The 20,192-nt window shown below is 35.6% G+C and overlaps 1 protein-coding gene across 5 annotated transcripts in view; it reads right to left on the reverse strand.

The window, feature by feature from the left end:
* Positions 1-351: 351 nt before the first annotated feature.
* The window catches only part of FSIP1 (fibrous sheath interacting protein 1), an 86,603-nt gene continuing 66,762 nt past the window's right edge, over positions 352-20,192 (reverse strand). For 4 of the 5 annotated variants that reach the window (XM_069784137.1, XM_069784139.1, XM_069784142.1 and 1 more), the window contains exon 12: positions 736-4,577. In XM_069784137.1, the coding sequence (XP_069640238.1) occupies positions 4,002-4,577 (576 nt within the window). In that variant the 3' untranslated portion in view covers positions 736-4,001. The other variant, XM_069784138.1, reaches the window with a different exon arrangement.

Below are 20,192 nucleotides of genomic sequence, written 5' to 3' on the forward strand. Positions count from 1 at the left end.
GAGGATAAGACTGTTCGCTATATGATTACACTCTTCACAGGATCAAGAATCGGACACAGCTGAGCAGACTGGTGCCGATGTTCTGATCCAGCAGAGGACTTGTGCAAGCCTTTACCTTCAACCAAACCAGCAGTCTAGCAGACAGCAGAAAACTGAGTACGTATTTGGGTCCTTCACTGAGTCAGGGCTCAGCAGTCAGACAGGCTGCAAGCTCCAGCAAACTGCACTGGGATAACAGAGGCCAGGTTTTAGCTAACTTCATGAAAAAAAGTAGATTGTGTGTAAAGGAATAAAAATAAAACTATTCTATACATTTCACATCCACTCTAATAAAGTCTCATCAGTAGAAACTGAACTTTGCAAGTTTTATTTTACATTTTTCATGAACAAAGACACGCACATCTATCAGACACACAGCTACACAAATGTCTATGTACATTTATGTATTAGATAGAACACCCACAGCAAATTTAATAGAAATGCAAGAGTTTATTTTGAAATCAAACTGCAACAATATATGATAATGACAATAATAATTATCTCTTAAGAATAAATCATCTCACGGAACAGTTTTCAGTGATGATAACTCATTCCTTTCAGGTTGTCTGAAATGATACTGTGTCAGTATAATATCACTGATGGAGGTTTAACCACACTTTCAGAAAAACAGTTGTGCAAAGAAGCATATAATCACTGTCCCCTCAACTTTCAGTCTTCATATCATCTGTAAAAAAGAAAAGAATCATATGCTGAACTGCTGCAAGCACAATATTATTTGCAAGAGGGAAAAACAAGTTTGTGATATAACTTCTACTTAAAACTTAATACAGCCCCTAAAAAAAAAGCTGGAACTAATTACCAATTAGGTCATACAACTGAGAAATAACAGCCTTTTCATACCTGCATGTGGGTAAGTCTGGCTTCTGTTTATCTCAGTAAACATCACCTATATTTACATGCATATGACCCTGATGTGGATTACTGCTTCTTTCAAGAAACAGGAATTACTTACCTCTGAAGGCACATGAGAATTTCCTTCAGATATATATATGTACAAGTATATATATGAATTATGTTAATAATTATGCTTTCCTTAAAATATATGTAATTTAATGTATTAAGGTAAATCTTTATCACAGACTACAGTACCATAATGACTGAAAAACAGAAATTCTGCTAAACCAGTTTCACACAAACACAGTTTTGTTTGCTTACGTAGCACTACACAGAGTTTAAACCACATGTAGCAGGCCAGAAAACCAAACAATTTACAGAAAATTATGCATACATGTTTAAATGTCCTTTAGAATTAAGACCATAACAAAGCTCAACTATGTAAATATTTCTTCAAAATAAAAATAACACCTGACACTTCTCACACCTTCATCTGCAGATGTATTTGCCTTAAACTGGACTCCACTGGGATCGCCATTCCTCAGTACAATTAGCACATCTAATCATGTCCAAACTAACAACAAGCTTACCTATAGAATACATTAGGCAACTTTACAAATCTGGTAAACATCACAACCTTTTGCTTATGGCCAGGAATAATTGCTTAAGACAGAACTGAGCCACCTTTGCAGGAAACAAATTAATTCCATGGAAGGGTATCAGGGTTTTCTGTTTTATGCTGTACACTATCTCATAAGCAGTACAGTGACAAAAATAATAAGAATGGACTGCTGTCTATTTAAATGTTAATTTTGGATATATGTTTTAACATTAGAGTAACATTAATGGAATACAATAAATCTGAATATAATTCAGTTAAACTTCTAGATAACTGCAAAATATTTAGCACTAATGTGAAAACAATTACAAACCTCTGAAGTGGGTTTTATTTTGCACTTACACTTATTGTGCCTAAAGATTACCTGTTCACACCATTTTTAAAAATCAGACACTGACACAAAGACTCAAAGCCTGATGAGGTTATGATACCTGTAATTATATCCTTGGTTTTGTTTTTAGTAAAAATGAAAAGATTTAGAGACTTTGATAATTCAGAACACTCCCCCCCCCAAAAAAAAGAAAAAATATTTGGTAAGCAAAATGACCATAAACCCAAGATGTTTATTAACCATACAGATTTGAGGTCTATATGGTTGAACATTACTCAGCCACTACTGAAAACAGACAACTGAAACACCCTATTGCATTGCTCTGACACAATGCATGATTATGACTCAAAGATACTTAAATTATTATGTGTAAATGTTAACACATTCACTTTGAAGACTTTTACCATGAGATGTCCCATATGGAAATTTACTTAATAGCTGAAATCTCCTTTCTCTCTTGTGCAATAATCTCATAGTGACTATGTCTAGCACAACAGGTATAAATGGTTACCTGCTCACTTCACTACATAGTGGCTACAGTGCATGGTGTTTTGCTTGATTTAACACATCGCATCTTAGAATACACTAATAAAGACAGATGGTAGTTGGGGCTGAGTCACACTTGACTCTGACTGCACTACATCTATTCAGACTAAAGGAGAACTTTAATTCATGTGAAGGCAGCAAGTTAAACTTGAGTTTTTCTCACTGTTGGTTGCTGAAGACGACTAGCGGTGTAGTATGTAGTCATGTTACTCCTGCATGAGATCAGGTTGCCACTGGCAGAGATGGTTCTCTCTGGTGTTCCCTACCACCACCACTGCCACCCCGCTCTCCTCTGGGGCAGACCACTTCCTTCTTCCCTTGCTCCACTCTTCTGATGCTTGCATCTATGTGAAGAGCAAAGCTGACATGGGAAGTTAGCTGAAAACTAACCTACCAAAAAAAACCCAAACCCAACCTTTTCTACAGCTGTTGTATTTCTGTTTTCTTCCTATTGCAGCTATCGCCTAAATCTCATAATGGGCAAATATTGCAGGTGAGTCTGGATACCAAGTTTGAATGGCAGTGTAAAAACAGCAATAACAAGCCTTCTTGCTTTCTGATAGGTGGAATCACTTCGAAAAAATATTAACATTCCTTTCACTGTAGAAAAGTTAAGTACAAACAACCAGAGAAACAGTTGCAATCATACTTAAGAAATGATAACATAGTAAAGAGGTATTAGGATGTTCTTCTGAATTACCAATGACTGTGAAAAAAATGTTTCTCTAAATTCAGAACAGATTACCAGTATAACAAAGATCTAACTTGACAAACATAGCAAAATTTATTGATTTCTAATACAATTAAGCTATAGCACTTTAATCACAAACAACTCCATACTGTCACAACTTTTATGAAAGAAATGAAAGAGGTAGATGTACCTGCCTAAAATCTAGCTTATTTGAACAGTTTGCTTTCCAGAAAGAGACGTGGTTTTAGGCTAAAAATCTAAATATAGATTTAGATTACTATATCACTATATAATTGCATTTAAGTAAAGGACATAAAGAATAGAGACATTTCCAAAATCTTTTTATAATACCAGATAGAGTGAATTTAATTTTTTGCTGATTAAAGTCTATTCTTTCTTTTACTGAACTGAAAGTAATTTCTAGAAATTATGCATTATTTGTTCATTTTGGTATCTTCTATGTGTAAATTTGAACTCCCTGAAAGCTATTTATTATTTTTAATATAGCTAGGTCATGTTTGTTTCTATACTACTGAGTTTACCTTATTAAAAACATTCAAGAAACACTTGGATTTTTGTGTGAATTGTTATACTAACTACTGGGAGAATATTTTCTCTCCACAGAACAGTGAACATGACTTTCTGCTACCAAAAAGATAATCTGTATGTGTTGTCAACAGTATTTTCCAGTTGACAGAATTAATCAACATCAATATTATATTTCATAAGAGTCCTAGTCTTATAGTCAATTATGTCAGGGCAAGAATTTTAATAAACATTCTGTTATTTTGTGTGTATTATTTCTGGCACAGTTTTATGTTTTATAGAAGTACATCCTTGCCCGACCATAATAATCGGTGTGTATTGGTGCATACCTTTGGTGAGAACCTGCTTGGTCTTTTTTCATCATAATCAAAAGCCTATTCTAAAGGGTTCTTAAGAGTCTCACCTCCTTTGGTTTGCAGTGGTATGCTGAGAATGTCAGCCTCTGTGGATGGCTCATTGTTCATGCTGATGCAATATAATGGTTCACCCAAGAAAGAAGGTTTCTTCAACCTTTTTGTGTTGAGTGCTCTTGACATAAAGTAACCTTCAGTAATACTCTTATCTGCCATCTTCTGTAAACCTTCTAGGTCATCAGATTCCTCTGTTTGGGCCAGTGAATCCTTTGATAAGTGACTATCAGCCAATGCTTTGCTGATATAGTAGCCAGGGATTTCACTCTCTGCATTAACACATAAGCTTTTGTCTTCAAGTCCAGCCTTTTCCTGAGCCGTTAACATCCCTACAATATGGTCTTCAAATAACATTTTGGAAAGAGTAGATGTGGAGTGAAGAGTGGAGTCTTGACTTGTGTAACAAGGGGGACTTAATCCAAAAGAAAGAGATTCCTGAGACTTTGGCATGGTAACGTTGCTTATTGTTCTCTGAGGCTGCATACATTCTTCCAGAAGGGTCTTAAGCTGCTCTTCAGAGAGGCCCGTTTGTTCTTCAGTCTGAAAAAAAAAAGGGGCAAGAATTTCTTCTGTCAAAATATAATTAATGAAAAGCAGCACCATAAAACAGTTTGAGAGATACAAAAGCACTGGCAGAACTCTTAAAACAGATATCCATGTTTTTCAATTCAAATGGAATTTAAACATACATTTACATAATCACATCATTTATGTAACATCTTCACTAGGTTCTAGATAGATTAGATGCTGAAAGTTAGGAAAGAAGTCTGATGTCCACAAGGCACTGAGAGGCCTTTGATTTTGCTTAGTCTTCCACTAGATATCACTGCTTTTTAATTGTCAAAGCACGTACTTCTTCATAGATCTTGGTTTGTTATGTATACATACAGACACACACACACTTTAAGATTTTAGTTACTGAAAGTAAAACAGCACGTTGCTAAAAGACTTTCAGCTGTTGGGGCGATGCAACTGGGGTCAAAAATGGTTTTGGACAGCACCAGCCCACAAAGATTGTCACGTATTGACTGAAGTATTCCCAGCCACTCACGGTAGAAATGCAACGTACCCTCTCTCAAACATGTGACAAAAAGCACATCAATTTCTCAACTATAGGACCTACCACATCAGGTATGTCCCATGGCATATGACAGAAGAAAGGCCCATCTTCTTTACAAAAGTTTTACTGCTTTCTACAAGCTGTTACTGCTTGGATAGCTCACGGATGTCTTTTCAGTCAATTTCTCATTCAGACAGTGGCACGCTCCTACCGTTTTTATCATGCAGGTTTCCTTTACTGGACATTTCTTAAAATCTGATATTAAAGATAATGACTGATATTAGCTGGTAATGGTGAAGAGTAGCAATGGATATTTTGCTCAGAGAGGTTTGCAATGGGGAGTCACTTCTAGCCTTTACAATTCTTAATGCTCCTTGGTAATAAAGCAGCACAATGCTACCTGACAATTTAAAGATTATAATGAAAAGTACAAGACATATTTTAGATATGCATAATGCATTTGCCCATGAAATATGAGATACAGAAGATATAATAATATATATTATAAATGTTATAGATACTATGCAACATTTAATGGAAGAAGATGCTTTCTACAATCAAAACCTTGGTTTTACCTAATCTCCAAGAGACAAAGGATCAGTTGACAATCTGATGAACTCCCTAAGGCTGCAGTGATTTATGTCAAACAATGATTTTATTCACTGTGTAATGACTTACTACACAGAATTTACTTTACATTCTGCTAGAGCATGGAACTACTGTCATTTCAGAGGAAAGATCAATATCAGATATCTAGCTGATTTTTTTTTTCCCTGAAGGTCTCTTATCCAACTACAGGAGTGATATGACCCTGTTTGATGTATACGACGTGATGAGATCGCAGCCTAAGTAACACAGGGTTATGCCTGAAAACTGATTATTCATGTTCATGAATGGGGACAATTTTCAGTCAGGAAGAAAATAGTATTTCTTTGTAAAACTTGTTGTGGCTATTAAAAATTACAAGGTGACACTACAGAGTGAACAAGAAAGACATTTTAGTTGACTTCCAGTCACCATTCTGTATTTACATGTTCAAACATTAATAATAGCCAACAGCCGCTACTATAGACTGATTACTTTACAGTTCAGGCACTAGTTGATGTACTTAAACTCAGTTTTATAGATTTATTCAACCCACTAGGGTCTTCCTGCACAGACCAATTTCCTTCTCAAAGACACTTTGAGTTCACTTCCTACACATAGAGAAGAAGGCAACTACATTAAAGAAATTGAGATGTCAAGGGCTTAAACAACAACAACAACAAAAGAAAGAGCATGAAAGACTATCATTATGTGTAGAGAGCTTTATTTAGATTAATATAAAATCAGGTAATTACATTGAGATTCAGCTAATCTTGGTATCAATCAATTTACTTTTGATAATATAACTGAAATCAAACCACAACCTTAAGCACTTATTTAGATAACAAAGAAAAAATTATGACCTCTTCAAACTTTTCTCAGGCTTCTAAATTTTAATCCTAGTGCAGAAGGTACTCACTGATGAAAAATAAGTCAGACAAGCAAAAACAATTACTAGCAAAACACATGACAAATCAAAAGTGGAACATGGAATTTTTCAAATTTTCTCTCGCAGTCTAATCTACTAGCCCATACTGAATTGCTTACATTTCTTGAAGGAGTATTTTAACTTGCAGGACAATGTCGGTTTACAAATAGTCATTATTAGAATGGACTCACTATAAGAAACAAGATGCATTCACTCAGGCAGAGCACCACAGTAACATAGTTATACCACTACTGGAAGCACAGCTGCATCTAAAGTGCATCCATAGAGCAGAATACTATGCTACACAAACATAACTATATTTGTACCACAGAAGATTCTCACATCTGGAAATTCACATGGATTCCCACGTGTTTTTGAGTGTGTGGTTCTATACTAACATATTTCAAAGCTCTTGGCCAAGATCATTTGGAGCTAATTTTATGTTAATGACAGGGCAATTCACTCACTGCAGAAAGGAATTCTGCATCTGGAGTAAATGAATAACTACTTACAAAATGAACATAGCGAGGAAGATCATATTGTCCTGCCTTTCTTTTGTCCTTTTATTCCCCCCAACTCCACCCCATTTATCTGCAGTCTACTTTTCCTTGTCCAAATTTATTTTTTTCCTTTTTCCTTTCAGGAGAATCACATGGCTTGTACTGACAATTAGTTCATAGATTACCTTGATTATTACCAGAGGGCTAGGTGGGGAGATTTAGAGCCTAAGGCAAATGGGGAGGTAAATGAGTCTAACAGCTAGAGAGTGAAAAAAAGTTTGGTAACTTGTGGGTTTGTTTTCCTCTAGAGTGGCAGGCCTGCAGGCAAAGCAGACAGTGTAAAACATTACTTAGTTCTGTTTGTACTTTATGTCTTCCTCCCTTTGGATTGTTTTGTAAGACATGCTTGCAAGGATGCAAAGATAAGGAAAGAGAAAGTATTTAACATACCTCTCCAAAATTTACATTTTTAAATACTAAAGGCTCACTGTTCGCCATTTTCTTGTGCCAAAGTCACTTTAGGGTTAAGGAGAAATATACAGTAGAGGAGAAGATAGCTCTTAAATAGCCATCAGTCATCCACTCAGCAGCAAGAAGTTTACATTGAAATGAAAGCAGAAAGGCTGCTGTTGAAATCAGAAAACTGAGTTTAGGGAAACATGTAATACCCTAAGGAGAGACACCTCACACCAAAAAAGGCTGTGTATTTGCAACCAAATGAGCATTTTAGCTCATGGAATCACATAATACAGCAACTGTATTAGGAGTTTGCAAAGTACACATTTGCACACGCCAGAAGAAATCCTGTCACAGCTAACTGTACTAGTTTAGAGTCACAAGATTTGGAATCAGTAACACAGTCTTAGGGAGACACTAGATTCTACTTCTCCCAGGCTTTCACTGCCCTCACTGTAAATAATTTACAACATCTATACAGAAAAAATACTTCAGGACATTTCTTTAAAAATACAAGGACATAAAATTAATGTAATTCAAAATGCAGAAACAGCCCACTAGACAAGGGAAAATGAACTATCAGGTCTGGTTCCCATTAGAAATTGGAAAACCTTTTAATTGTTCTGGCTAATTTTTAATAGGACACTGAGTCCTATTCATTTCCTAAGCTTTTTACCGTTAATGATCCAAAAAACCTAATTCCTAGCCAGGAGTTTAGGAGCCTGCTAATGACCTTTACTGTTTATGTGTGGCTAGCTTTTCACACACTTGTGGCCCTTCTCTGATTGAAGATTTCTTGTTCCTTGCTGAATTCCTCGGTGACATGGGTCTACAGAGAAAAACTTACTGCATGTGGTAGGAATGCAAACTTGCAGATAGCTGTGGACAGACCTGCTGTGACTACGGGCTTGCAAGTTCCAATCTTTAGGCTTGTTTTCCACATCTACACAGTAACAGAAACAGACTAACACTGAAAGGCCTTATCAGATTTTAGCATGGAGATAAAGCTAATAAGTCAGGATTATTTCTAATTATAGTAAAAAATCATAAAATGACACACAGTAATGAATAAGCACTAGAAACTCAGGACTATTTAAGGACTCATGTAGCTGGCATATCTATAAACATGCACATTTTGTTGCTTAATCTGAAAGTATTACAATCAACAGTTCATGATACTTTATTTGCTTGAAACTATTTATTTTGATGCTCTAATTTACTTACATTTTTACTGATGTGTAGGACTGCAACAGTCAATTCTAAAGTAACTGTTCTCTTCCTGATAAAAAGACTTCATTTTAAGACCATACTGATCTACTGAGACAACATTCAGATTTTTGACATATCAGCACAGAAAGGTTTTGTAAGTTTTAGTTATTTCATGACTTACTGATAGTTTCTCAAACAGCTCTGTTTTGCTTCGAAAAGGCAATCCTTGCCTTGTACCTCCACACTGCGCAACTCAACATGCACCATCAACTCCAAGGTCTCACCTTTACGCGTCACACCCAAGCACCATGCGCTTGTCTATGAATAGTACTGGTCAGCGCTACTGTGCAATATTATTAATATGCTGCATACAAAATCAGACACATCATGACACTGTGGAAGAGCTTCTTAAAATTGCCAGAAATGCTAAATGCCTAAAGTTCTTTTGCACCAGAGAAGTCAGGATTGGTGTCCATAACTTGTAAACTAATTTAAATTATGGGAACATATCCTTATGAGACTGTTGTGGGTTAACCCCAGTAGGCAGCTAAGACCACACAGCTGCTTGCTCACTCCCTGCCTCCCCGCACCAGTGGGACAGGGGAACAGGAAAGGAAGAGTAAAAGCAATAAAACTTGTGGATCAAGATAAAAAATGTTTAATAAGCAAAGGAGAAGGGAAAGAAGAGAGTAAGAAAACAAAACAAGTGATGCAATGGCAATCACCCATCATCTCCCATGGGTAGACCAATGCCCAGCCAGGTCCTGAGCAAAACATGGGTAACTTTCTAGAAACCCCTCTTCTCCCTCTTCATTGCTGTGCATGATGTTACACAGCATGGAATAGCTCTTTGGTTAGTTCAGGTCATCTGCCTCATTGTGTCCCCTCCCAGCCCATTGCGCATCCCCAACCTATTCAGTAGGAGGGCAGAGTGAGAAACAGCAGGCCCTGATGCTGTGCAAACACTGGTTAGCAACAGCCAAAACATGGGTGTGTTATCAGCATTGTTTTGGTCGCAAATCCAGAACACAGCACCATACCAGCTGCTATGAAGAAAATTAACTCCATCCCAGCCAGACCCAGTACAGAGACCCATACATCCACTTTTACAAAGAAATTCTTAAGTGTCCAGCATGTCACGTTACGGCTTTTAGTGTTTGCTTGTTTGTTTTAAAAACACTATGTTACGAGAAAGAGCTTAACAAATGTAAAAGAAAAAAGTGAATCTTTCCTCTGTAAGGCTATTTCAGAAGGGTTATGTCAGAATGTAATGAGAGAAAATGTAACTACAGTAGATCAAAAACATGCTTACAACGCAGTGAGCGTGTTTCTGGAGAGGACAGTAAAGTGTATCGAGTTGATGGTGTTAAAAATTAAGACTGGAAGCTGAATAATGGATTCAGAAAGTAGGAGCTCCTTGTGCTACAATCATGATTCACCATCTGGTGGTCCTGTGCTTAAGTCTACTTTGAGTGGGTTTGGGGAGTTCCGTACTGTTTCAGGAAAGACATAAATCTTTAAGAATGAACCGTATTCCTGAGCCATAGAAGAAAAACTCTTGCTTTTGCTGTTTTCCTCCTTCTGCTATCTTTCCTTCTGTTAGTTACATTTTCCTTTCTCTTAATTTTTCCATGGTTTCTGTTTGTGTAAGGGCAGAATGAAAAGGTCTGGTAGTCAATTTTCTGTAGCTGCTGCTGCTCAGAGCCAGAAAGGACAGAAGTGTCTAGGCAAGAAAACAGGAGCACCAGAAAAAAAAAGAGGAGGAGACTAGTGGGCATCTGGTAAAATCACTGTCTGAAAAGAAAATTGAACCTGTAACATCATGAGCCATCAGAACCACAACATCAAACCCATTATCAGCCTCATGGAATCATATAAATTCTCCATTAAAAAAAAAAATTAAAAACAGTATAAAATATCAGAAGAGAAAATGTACTTCATAAATAAATTGGAAATAAAAAACCCTATAGGATTTTTTCCCCTTTCTCTAAGAGAAATCTTAACAAAAATCAAAAGGGGACATGATTTAATACAATTTTGCTTTTATTTAGAGTAGCAAAGTAGGTGAAAATTGTGAAGAAGAGACATTGTAATTGCAGCAGTTAATTTCTTTTTAATTTTTAAGATAGCCTACAGGTTATAAAGTAAAAATAATTATGACAAGTTCTTGCAGGCAAAACTAATTTAAACATGCATATTTTAGTCATTACAAAGAGGCATAATACTTGTTTTTATTTTATCTTTCTCAAAAACATCCAGTCAATTGCTTGTGATTTGAATGTGCAAATAATGAAAAACTATGCTTCATCAGCTATGCCACACCCTGTAGACTTTAGAAAAAGAAAGCAACTGGTTGCCAGAGGTGACAGAAGTAGGGAAAAAAAAAAGGAAGCTAAAATATCTTTTACAATCGTTTTCTTCTCATTTGATACCATAGACACTAAGCTACATTACTTGCAGCTGTAGAGTTTGCATGGTACTACACTAGGATATAATGAAGATGTTTTGGTGGCTGTAAGTGTGAATCTCTTCTTGGAAGCATATGGAAATAATTTTATAACTTTTAAAGATCCAAAAAGCTTTATTTCTGAATTGCTACGTCGTACTTTTTACCCTTATTTTCTGAAGCTTACGTTCAATTTTAGATTCATTTCATGGTAGCTTTTGATCTACAGGTTGTATAACTTTTTCTAGGTGCCTGCATATTAGCAACAAAGTTTTCACCCATGGACACCAAAATCTAAATGTGTATGTCCTCACCAAAGTTTTAAGAAGGTAACTATAGGAAACAAAATTTTAAAATGTCACACAGGTTTTGAGTTTCTAACACTCCTATCAGGCATGTGTTTATTAATAAAAAAATAGTATTTTCAAAGTATATGCATTAGAGGAAGATCATGACTTTGAAGTTCCATTTTCATTAACTGAACCAAATATGGTATTTGTAACCTCTAGACCCTAAACAGTATTGGATTCAAACCTAAACAGTTAAAATATCAAATATAACTCATTAAAATCTGTATTTCCATTAGCATGCTGAGCTAATATAAGACTTATGCATCATGTTATAAAGGAAAGCTAAGTGAGTTTTGATTTCCTGTTACAAAACAGTAAAACTGTTACAAAAACTCCTATATTTTATTACCCAATTAACTTATGAATAGTAGCTTTCATACAACAAAGCAAAGGGTTGACAAAGGAATTTCAAAGGAAATTCTGAATATATTGTATATAATACCTAAATACAAAAGCAAATAAAGGGTACTAGAAATTATTTTAAATTAAATTAGAGATATTTTTCCTATTTAATTAATCTTTCCTAAAATACTGGTTAGTGTGAAACTATGGCTAAATCTGGTAAAGTCTGACGTTCATAAAACATAAACTATTATACATAAAATAAAAAATTATATACAAACAAAAACAAGTTATAAAGAGTGTTTCATTAGTGGCTGCGAATTGTTACTACCTAAGCAGCTGAGTCTGCTGAGTTAAATGAATCGATAAGCCAAATTTTGATAGTCTCTTTCAGAGGTACTAAGAGATATTTTATGCATTTGAATTCTGTTTTCTTTAGTTCAATCCTGTTTCAAGTGAATTTGAGAAACCAAACAGGAGCTGGAGGAGCAAGCAATGACTTTTGATCTTCTGATGATGAATAAAAACAAATGCAAGAAGAGACCTAGTATTCTAAAATTGCAGAGACTTTTCAAGCAATAGGATCGATTCACTAGCTGCAGGTAATACTTCCTTTTAACAAGAAAGCAAGTACCTTTAAACAGAGTTTGTCTGTTTGTTTTTTGCGTTTTTTTTTAACATTTCCAACATCATAATGAAATCTGGTTCTGTCCAAGAGATACTCTAAAATGTTATAATGTTATTCTATTCTCCTCCCTAACTGCAACCAGTGTTTGTAGTGTTCTCATACCTCTTGCCCTAAGATCCAAATCCTGACTGTAATTGTATAGCATATTAGACTTTTGTATATATTTTATAATAAAAAATTTCATCAGTTAAGTTTCAATAGTTTTTAAACACTGTTGTCTTGCTACTGAATTATACTCCAGCTTCCATCATAAGCAGCAGGGCACAAATTTTTAGTAAGCAGGAATCAACAAAGGAAGAAATTTTATTCAGTATCTTTAATAGAACAAAAGGTAAGAACTACAGTTCTAAGTAAACATACATTGAACTGTGTAATTAAATGTGATAGAGTGTATTTTCCTGGCTAGGGCAAAGAGGTACTGACTTGATGTAACAGACATATTTAAGTGAAAATCAACATATCCTAGTAGTCACTAAACAATAACTCAACCCTTCTTTAGAGAAATAATTAAAAATCTTAAGAATTTTAAAAGCTGCATAAACATGATGTAAACCCCCCCTTGATTTAAACACTAAACTATGATAAAAGTCTCTGATTTAAATCACTTTGAATTTAAAATCCATCTACTCCAAGGTTTCTAACAGATGTTTTGCAAGAATTCGGCTATTCTAACTTCAGTTTAGTTCAACGTTTAGCTCAACGTTTAGCTCATCTAATCTACTGCATTTGTAGACAGAAAAAACTAAGCATTGTATTATATATGAATCACTGTATAATTTTTTCTCTCATTTCTAAGATCTTTCTCAACAAATGGATCGTTGTTACACCACTTGATTTCATACACTTTCAAGTATTCTTAGGTTAGGAAGCAAGCTGTTTTTAATTGAACACACTAAACGTGTGCAAAAACGTCAGACACAAATTCCTGAACTGGCATTTACGATTCATCATTCTGAATAAGGCTTTCATTTTCTAGCCTCTACTGAAGAAGCAGAACTTCTGTAATCTAGGCTATTTAGCATTCAAAAACAGTTTCCTAAACATCCCGTTTTGTGTTTTTAACTGTTTGTTATTAAGCATTTAACAGATTTCATTCCATAGAAATATCTTCCTTGAATATTATTGAGTTGTGGCTTTAATTTTCAGCAAAGCCAGTATAGTAGACAAAAATGCCTTGATGTGGTTGCAGCTGTTTTCTGTTACAAAAACCCAGTTATTTTTCTTTTTCTGGTCATGTTGGCTTTTATTTTTCCAAGAAATAGATACAGTGTAGCATAATGGTACCACAGACTCTTATTATAGCAATTTTAAAACTCTGCAACAAAGTATTTTGATATTTTAAGAATGCTTGCAAGTCTATAACCTATTGGGGCAACAGAAAATACAAACAGCAATCAAACTAAGGGCACAGAGCTTTGTTTCTTCATAATGTAAGAAACTTCACTGCAAGTGCTAAAACACCAATAAAACTAACAAAACGCCCCCGTCCAATAAGAAGGAAAACAGGGAAGCCACAACCACATGATCTAGATGACCTATGTAGGTAGGTGTAGTTTAGTCTCACTAAAACCAAGGACTGGCCCAAGGAGCAATAAACCGTAAAGACACATCAAAAGCAACTATAGACAGAAGCTTAAAAAAGAAAAAAAATAATAGTTTTTGTATTCTAGGAGTTCAGACCGTGTTTCCTGATATTTTTTAGGGATATCTTTTAAAGTGACTCTTCTTAATTGGCCCTGTGTATCAATAGCAACAGGCACCTCTGAATACTAACTTTTTCTATATAACATATATATGTATACGGTAAACCTGATCTATGATATATATTTTGGAGATGGAAATGTTCTCTCCCGATAGCGGAAGTATGATATGAAGGAAGTTCTGCTATATGTGAAATAACAAGGTACAGAAACCCATAGTGTTCTCTAGTGAAGTCATATAGGTAGTGTACAACCACAATTACCCAAGTTAAGGAAAAAAGCACACAGTTTCTTTTATAAATGTGGTTTTCTTACAGAGTTTTTGACTCTGCATTAAATACAGATGATAGTAGTATTCTCTCTGTTTCACATTCATGCCACCTAAACCAAGAGCCTCAGCCAAAGGCTAATGTCAGCTGTAGTTCCCTAAGGTCCTCACAGGTGGCAGAGAGACACCAGCACCTCCGACTGTAATTCAACCCAGCTAAAATCTAAAGATAGAACACTTAGAATTTTGCTTACAAATTACTGTTTTAAAACTGAAGCCTTTCTGACAATACAATTCAAAGGATACTAAGCAAAAAGAGAATAAACGGGAAGAAGTAGAGATCAATATTACAACAGAAATTTGGTAAATCACAGAGGATTAGAAAAAGGTATGCAAGACACTACTTTTCAGAAACTTGTTTCTGAGAAATATGTTGAAGTACAGAATTGCAAAGACACCTAGTTTTAAATAACAAGACCCATAATGTATCACACTGGCTTAGCTTTCATTGTCTTATTGTTGTAGTTCATCCCACAAGATCAATAGAAAAGCATGTACACTATTGCCACGTATTGGCAAATGCAAGCACTTGAACAGTGAGAGACAGGACACCTCTCTAAAAATACCAGGTCTAGTACATCTGAAACTGTATTTGTTTTCTTGTTTTGATCTCTTAATTGTTACAGTTTTAAAGAAAGGCTTGGTTTTGTATCTTTTTTAATAGGAGCAAAGATTCTAGTGCAATTACAGAACTGCAAAAATCTAGAGCTTTTACAGAACCAAAAATTATAGGAAAGAAAGAGAAGTTGCAATATTTGTCATCATGCGAATTGCAAATACAGAATCCTACCTCACAATGGCAGGACTATTAAGTCTCTTTAAAAAAAGGAAAAAATCAAGTTTCCATTAACTGCTCATGAAACTGCAATGAAGTTTCTGACTCTTCAAGTCACAGCATGAATAATTACACTCACTAAGGAACATCCTGTCAAAAATCATGAAATTGTCATTGCCTTTTAGGGAGAAATCACTGTACATGAGTATAGATAAATGAGTAAGGGTAGGGATAGTTTTGCCACCTCTCAGTCTCTGCTTATGAGAGGTCAGAGGAAGAACTGATAAAAAATTTGATTTTCTTTTTGTGTTTGGTGGGGCTTGTTGCCACAGGCCAAGTGCAAAGTTTCTATAGGGACATCAGGTTGCAGCTGTGCTTGTCAATGTGGGCATATATTTTATGGAGTGCTGAAAAAACATTTTTAAAAAAGAAAGAGAATAATGAAGAATCTTTTTCTTTTCTAAAGAATGGAAGGGTATTTTGAAATGAGATACCTGCATCTGGCTCTTCTATTTCCATTCAAAACGAAACCCAAAAGCCTTTAGGAAGAATGTGATGAACAATATTGCCCCAGGGAAAACATCTTATTTGGAGTTTCAAGCCTGCCTGCACCCGTTCTTAATTTTGAGTAGCGGGGTGGGGGGGTGGGGGGGTGGGGTCCTTTCAGTAAGTACAAGAACAGGAGTTAAACCTTGAAACATTCAAATATACATTACCAGAAAATTTACATTTACCACATAACAATAAAAGAGCTAAGACTGAGATAAAACAAGTGCTAATCTATTATTATTACTTGATGTTTAACAGCAGGGTTTTTTTTAAAATTAGAAATGCAAAATGATACTATTAAATTTTTTGTCTAACTACAAAGGTCATTCTTCAGAAAGTCTAGTTGTTAAAGTAAACCTTAGTTTTGATTGTTTATTAAAACCCTTATAGTTTTTCCTCAGGCTTGTCAAACACATACAGTAAATGTGCAACAGTACCATATTCCTGCTGGCATATTTTTATAACCAAAATCCATGTATTTTATGTCCTTGCCAAACTAGAAACAGCATAAACATTATAAGACCAGGCAGGAGAGCCAACCTCCTTCTTCTTCTGGGGCAATGAGGAAAAACCTCACAGTTACTTTCTGCCACTAAGTTCATAATAGTTTTTAATTCTCTAGCCCTTAGGAAAAAAAAAACCAAACTTTTCAGCACCTTCTGCTGTTCTATTTCTGAGTCACAGATCCTTTCTCATGTCCCAGAACAAAGAAATCTAGAAAAGTACATGCATTCAAAGTATTGCAGTTCCTTATTGTTATTATCCTGGTTCATGTAATCAGAAGCACAGGTACCCGCATATGGATAAAAAGCAAAAAAAGCCTTTACTCACTTTACAGAGACAGTAGGTTGATTTGACTATGGAAACTATAGGCCAATAGGTACATAACGCAATGTTAACATGGTACACATTTCCTTCCCTCCACTTACTCATTTCCTGGTAAACCCCTGCCTGATAAACAAGAGATGGCTATGTGTTTGTAACTAGAAGCAACAATGGCATTCGACAGGTCACACAACCACACTGGGCAGGCTCCTGTACTTACTCCCCATCACCAACGAGAATGCCACAAGCCAAGTGACAGATGTACAGGAAACCAGATAGCCCAAACAGCATATACTAAGCATAAGCATACCAGCTTTCCTGCACCAGGGTCAAAAAATAATTATGCTCATGTAGAAATCTAAAGGCTTTATAGTAAAAAGACTCACAGTTTAAAAAATAATGTCTTGAGGATATCGGAACATTTCAGTGTTTGAATTTTTCACCTGTTTTCTGCAGAACATGCTCATATAAAATGAAATTCAAAACAGCTGTGTAAACACTGATTCTAAGAAATTTTGCTTTTCGGGCAATTAATACAATTCTAGAAACAACAAACAAATTACCAAAATGTGAAACGGTACAGCTGCATGTAGCTCACAGAAAAGTTAGTGTTTTGCAGTTTGAAACGTGTAATTGCTATAGGAATATCTAAAATGCATTTTTAAATGAAGCTTGGGACAATCCCATTTGTATTCAATGATGTACACCACTGCACAAAAAGCAAAAAAATTCTAATATTTCCCCCAGTAAAAGACAAGAAAGCACAAAAAGACTCATGTTTTTCAAAAGAAAGTTATGTAAATTTATCATGCATTTGGGATACAGGTGACTCTACTGGAGCTGGGGTCTGTCTTTTGCCCATGAAGTCAAAGTTCACATGTCACTCATAAGATCTGAAAGATTAATTTACAAAAAGTCTGTGTGATCACATTACAAGGTCAATGGCTTAAACACAAAGCACTGTGCACCCCAGTTGCTTGGAACTTTCTTTACTGCACATTGGAATGTTTTTGCCCAGTTGCTTTGGTAAAAAAAACACCCAAAGTTCACAGCTGTGTTTCTGATGAATTAATGATGACATTGTTGGTTTTAGAGGACACTACACTACTCTCAGTTATGTGGAATCACAGCTACTGAATCAGTAGGCAATGACACAGTCAAGTGTTTTGTGTGCTTCTTCCAGGCAGTTAGCAGAAAGCTACTTATTCATTAGGCTAATTCAGATAGAGAGTTCCTGTGGAAATACACTGAGAAAAGAACTGGTCATATATTTTGAAACAAAAAGTAGAAGCTTAGGGTGGATGATAAATACTTAAAGTCATAACTTCTTTAACCAAGGACACTCACTGCTTAGGTTAACATGCTTTTCCATTAAGCTTATTAATATTTCAAACTTTTAAAGGAGTTTCAGAATAGATGGGCAAATTATTCAAGTTAAATATACCAAGTATCTGATTGAAACTGTTCATATGTCAAGCTAAGACAAGTATAACAGACATTCATAGAAAGATATACACCTCTGAGAACACATAGTTTAGCAGCAGTTTCTAGCATTATTATACTGCATAAGATGCAATAAGAGCATACTGGAAGAGATGGAAGTTCTAAGTATCTGATATTTTACGCTAATGACAATAATAAAACCATACATAAATATCTAACCTGTTGTTGTTAGAGACATGAAAATCTATATAAATACCAAGACTGGATACAGCTGCAATCTGGAAGGATAATGCTGTGTAGTAGTACAGCCTTTACAATGTGATTACGTGTGTGTATACCAGCCTGGCTGGCACAATTTGAGAGCTATATCTAATTGCTAAAACGAATGAGTTTTAATTAAGACAGATATATCATGGTTCTGAGCCACAGAATTATATTCTATCCTTTTCAGAGACATCAGAAATCCATTCATTCTGGAATTTTAAGGATTAATTGTTCTGGATCTCACTGGTCTGCCTGGCAGGAGACACAACCAACTTGCTCTTGCCTTGTGGAATCTGTTCACGCATTACGGTACTAAGCACCACTTGATATGGGAATTCTTTTAATGCACCTGATGCTTTTGATGCTGTCTATGTTTTACTTTATGCATTACTGGAAGTATATTCCTTACATGGGTCATTCATTTGTAGTTTTATGTGAGCCGGTTTAAAATTGGCTAGTGGGAGCAATAGGCTGCAAGTCCCCATACTAAAAAGCCATAAAACGGAGTACGGAGAGAGTAACAAGGGGAGGGACACAACATAGGTACTTTTGTATTTTATCCTCAAGTCATTCTTGGAAAGGGGATTAAGGCACTTCAGTCTCCCTACTCAGAGCTGGACATGCTGAGCCCTAGGTCATAACATCTTGCACCTTTTCAGGCACGCTCTCTGGCTTGCCTTTCCTCACATAATAGAGCCCAGTTTCAACAACAGCCGTGAATAGTACTGCACTGAATCTATTCTATAGTTTATTGAGGATGGATGGTTTTCTCTTAGATCACAGATGTAGTTTGAAACAACAGGCTTACAAAGAACTAAATTCAGTTCTACCATTGCTAGGCAAATGTTTGTACCATCATATATAAAGAGTAATTAGTAGAGCTCTTCCTTGTTTGAAAGAAACATGTTTTAAATATGCCTAGCTTTACAAAGTTCCTCTAGGTTTTAGATCTTAAGAAGACAAAGGCACCTGACTGGAGCCCACATAAAATACCTAAGCTCCAGAAAGGGCGAGAGTCCAGACAGGTTTTGGTTTGGGTTTTTTTTTTTGTTCTTATAAGTTAGCCTTAGGCTGTTCATAGCTCCGTAAACTGGCTGCTCTGAATATTATTCTAAACCCACATAATCCTTGCCCTGAACTGCAGAGAAAGCCCAGGAATTAACATACATTCACTTAATACAGCTTTAACTGACTTGTCCAAGGTGGGAGGTCAGAGAGTTAGCTGAGCCACTGTACCCACCTTTCTCTCATGATGTTCCTAGGGCCTACTTGGTAGAAATTCACATATTGTTTAAAAAACAAACAAACAAACAAACAAACGTCTCACTAATGAAAAGGAATCAGTGATTTAAGTCTCTCTCACTTGCTTGATTTATATCTATATATGTGGAGTGGGGATGAAGGTGTGCAAGTATGTATGCATATATGCACTATGCACCCTAATGAATTAATTTAATCAGTTACTGGCCTATTCACATAACCAGAAATATCAGGATGGGCACAGGAAGAGGCTGCAAATGAAAACAGTACAAAATAATAAAGTATTAAGAATAAGTTAGTGAGTGAAGTGGATGCATATAGTGCAAATTCCTATTCTGCAGTATTAGATAGTCAATTACATAATTTAAAAAAATCCCAATATTCGACTCTAGGACATGCAGAGAAAATCTGGATCACTGTATCTTCCAAAACCACAAAACAGACCCA

This window comes from Haliaeetus albicilla, chromosome 5, assembly GCF_947461875.1.
Source record: "Haliaeetus albicilla chromosome 5, bHalAlb1.1, whole genome shotgun sequence".
Lineage (NCBI taxonomy): Eukaryota > Metazoa > Chordata > Aves > Accipitriformes > Accipitridae > Haliaeetus > Haliaeetus albicilla.